Source organism: Rhagoletis pomonella, unplaced genomic scaffold (assembly GCF_013731165.1).
Source record: "Rhagoletis pomonella isolate Grant_MI unplaced genomic scaffold, Rhpom_1.0 Rhpom_scaffold_11423, whole genome shotgun sequence".
Taxonomy (NCBI): domain Eukaryota; kingdom Metazoa; phylum Arthropoda; class Insecta; order Diptera; family Tephritidae; genus Rhagoletis; species Rhagoletis pomonella.
This window is the reverse complement of record NW_023469954.1, coordinates 1,944-5,127: the sequence shown is the minus strand read 5'-3', so window position 1 is coordinate 5,127 and position 3,184 is coordinate 1,944. Positions and strand designations below refer to the sequence as shown.

The following is a 3,184-nucleotide window of genomic DNA, read 5'->3' as shown; positions in this document are numbered from 1 at the left end:
GGAATGCAATTGCAACCAGAGTCGATTTAAGAAACCCGACAGCTAGTGCGATGAAGAAATTGAAATGTATGTCAAAGAAAGTCAGGTCAACAAGAAATATACATGTATATCCTGTTTTTGGCCATCCGAACGAATTTTAAAAATTCTATAAAAATTTTTTATGTTTGAAATGCAACCGTGGACGCCAGCTGGCAGCGAAACTTGCAAATTCCTGCAAATTTGCGTTCGTGCAGAAATTTGCAAGTTTCTCAACATGAGAGAGAATTTGAGAGAATTTTTTTCTTACTCTCTGATATTTTGAGTGTTGGATAATTCTTGCTGGATTTTCGACGAACAAACCTATTGTCTTGTACGTGGAAAACTCTTGCTTGCATGACCATTTTCAGAGAGCCTGCATTCACTGGTCTGTACGCCGGAAAACTTTTAAATAGTTTAAATGGAATAAACAACACTGAATTGAATGCATATATCAAGCTTTATTTATTCAATGCACTAAAAAGCGAAAATTTACATGTTTTATTACATTGTCTTGTACGTGGAAAACTCTTGCTTGCATGACCATTTTCAGAGAGCCTACATTCACTTGTCTGTACGCCGGAAAGCTTTTAAATAGTTTAAATGGAATAAACAACACTGAATTGAATGCATATATCAAGCTTTATTTATTCAATGCACTAAAAAGCAAAAATTAACATGTTTTATTACATTGTCTTGTACGTGGAAAACTCCTGCCTGCATGACCCTTTTCAGAGAGCCTACATTCACTTGTCTGTACGCCGGAAAAGCTTTTATATAGTTTAAATGGAATAAACAACACGGAGTTGAATATATATATCAAGTTTTATTTATTGAATGCATTAAATAGCGAACATTTACATGTTTTATAACTTCGAGTATAGCACAAACGAACAACCAAATGTAAACAAACTGCTATTGGTACGGCTGACGTCAGAGCTATCAGCTGTTTTTTCGATACTTTTTTCTCACTCCCGAAATGTCGTAACCTGTATATCTTTAAACCATGACCCCGGAGTACAGCATTAGGGAAAATATGAGAGGTAAAGGGGGGTCTAATAGTTCCCTGTATGAAGTTTCAGGCGCACAACCTTATAGCTTTTAAGGAATTTGTTATTAAAGTTTGTAATTTTAACCAACGCTTTTCACTAAATTTACACGGTATTCACACTCAATATATGTTTAGTAGTGTGCACGATCTAACAAATAAATACTTGTATTATATTTCCGTTTTTTTTTTTAAATTGATTGGTATTTAATTATTATGAGAGTAAATCCAGTAAAAATTTTACTAGCAGAAATCAGCAGGAGAGCCAAAAAAATAAGAGCGTAAGAATGAGAGAGAGCTCCTAGTTTCTGCTAGTTTTTTTGGGTGGTTAACAGCAGAACTCCACAGGCAAACACCGATGACGTACCAACTGTCATTTTGACGAGCAATATGATTGCAAATTTTTGTGTGTGGGCACTTTGATGTCTTGAAATGAGCATGACGCCACCAGACAATATTCTCTCAATTTCGGTGTTTAAAAACATTTAAATCTTTAAAAAACTTAAATAATCCAATAGAGAACAGATTTTTATTTCGATTTAATATTAAAATTTCATCGATTTTACCACCAGCACGCTTTCTTTCAAATGAAAATATGGCTGTCAAACTATCGAATTGCCTGTTTCCGATGAAATTTTCTTAGAAAACTAGCATTTTCCATCTTATTATATATTTAAATGGGTTTATTTTGTCAGTTGCAACTCTAAAAGCACCACAAACAATTATTTTGTTAATGTGAATTACATTAAGCATCATGCCATCAGCTGTTTTTCTTACTAGCAAATAGTTGCTAGTAGAAATTTATCCAGCAAAAATCCAGTAAAACTTGCAAGTTCAGCTGTCATTTTTGCTCTCCCAATTTCCCCTCTTTTGCTAGTTTCTTGCAAGTTTTTGCGTATAAAACGACATCCAGTAAAAACCAGTAAAATTAGTACTGGGTTTACTGGATAGTGCGTACGCGAACAGGGCTAATGTATGTTGTTAAAATTTGTGTTATTTGTGTATGTTGGTATGATGGAGGTAAAGTTAAAAACTAAACTGCAAAGATATCGCACTAAAAAACAGATGGAGGAGAAACTTCAACAGTTTAAGAATATTATAAAGCGTTTTTTTGATGTTGGGTACAGGGGAATCCAAAACTGTCATCAACAATTTGACTGTGAGTGTTTTTCACGTGGTATGCATTTCTAATTTATGTATTTATATATATTTGAACACAAAAATCTAGGATGTGCGTGAAGCTTTGACCGAATGCAAAGTTCAATGGTCCAATACAGAAGAGTATAGAGAGGAATTGACATCCAGCTCAGATGAGGAAACTGATAGAAGCAATGGTCATAAAGAAAATGTAAATAACTCCTTCAAATATATTCAAAGGGCAGTTTTTACACTATTTTGGATAACGCTTTATGTGATTGCGATACAATTACAATTTGGAATAGTTTATATAATGCTGTCAGCGTTGTTTGGAATCTATTACAACACAAGGACAGCACCAAAAAAACTAAATGAAATTAGTGCTTATAGCGTTTTCAATAAAAACTGCGAAAGTATTGATGGAACTCTAACGGCGGAACAATTTGAACGGGAAATTCGATTTGGAGCCTCAAGTGTTCGATAATTTCACGACCGATAGCGAAATTAGTCAAAAAGGCAGAATCTAATTAATCACTGTATGCATGCGCAGAAGTTTGTCGAGTACTGGATCCGGCACCGAATCCGCAGAAATCAGCTATTATTGTATAAACCCTTATTTCCCACAAATTACCTTTCAAACACCATTGGAACAAGTAAAGAATACCCACCGTTTCGCTAAAAAAATTAAAAATAAGAGTCGATAGAGCTTTTTGACTGATTATAATGGTAGCAAAATTTACTTGCAGAAATTAAAATTAAGCGAGATATAGAAGGTCAAAGATCGAAATGTGCTTTTTTAAAAATATTTTGTAATATCTCAAAAACTAGTATAACGTTTGTAAAAGTTAATATAATATATATTATATATATTATATTATAGTTTTAAAGGAAATTAAAACACCTTTCGGGTGGGGTTTAGTAGCGCTCACAACTATTTCGGGCTATTCCGTCCAAAGGGGTGGTCCGATCCAAAAAAAAATCCAC

At 33.9% G+C, this 3,184-nt stretch overlaps 1 protein-coding gene across 1 annotated transcript; it reads left to right on the top strand.

The window, feature by feature from the left end:
* The first annotated feature begins 2,012 nt into the window (after window positions 1-2,012).
* On the top strand, window positions 2,013-2,906 carry LOC118756674. Its single transcript, XM_036491425.1, has 2 exons — window positions 2,013-2,222; window positions 2,292-2,906. The coding sequence occupies exons 1-2, from the start codon at window positions 2,178-2,180 to the stop codon at window positions 2,682-2,684; spliced, it is 438 nt and encodes a 145-aa protein (XP_036347318.1). The 5' UTR covers window positions 2,013-2,177; the 3' UTR covers window positions 2,685-2,906.
* Window positions 2,907-3,184: the final 278 nt, after the last annotated feature.

Coding starts and splice junctions, on each gene's coding strand:
- LOC118756674 (XM_036491425.1), top strand. CDS start 2,178: ATGTTGGGTACAGGGGAATCCAAAACTGTCATCAACAATTTGACT. Junction 2,223..2,291: donor CTGTCATCAACAATTTGACT/GTGAGTGTTTTT, acceptor ACAAAAATCTAG/GATGTGCGTGAAGCTTTGAC.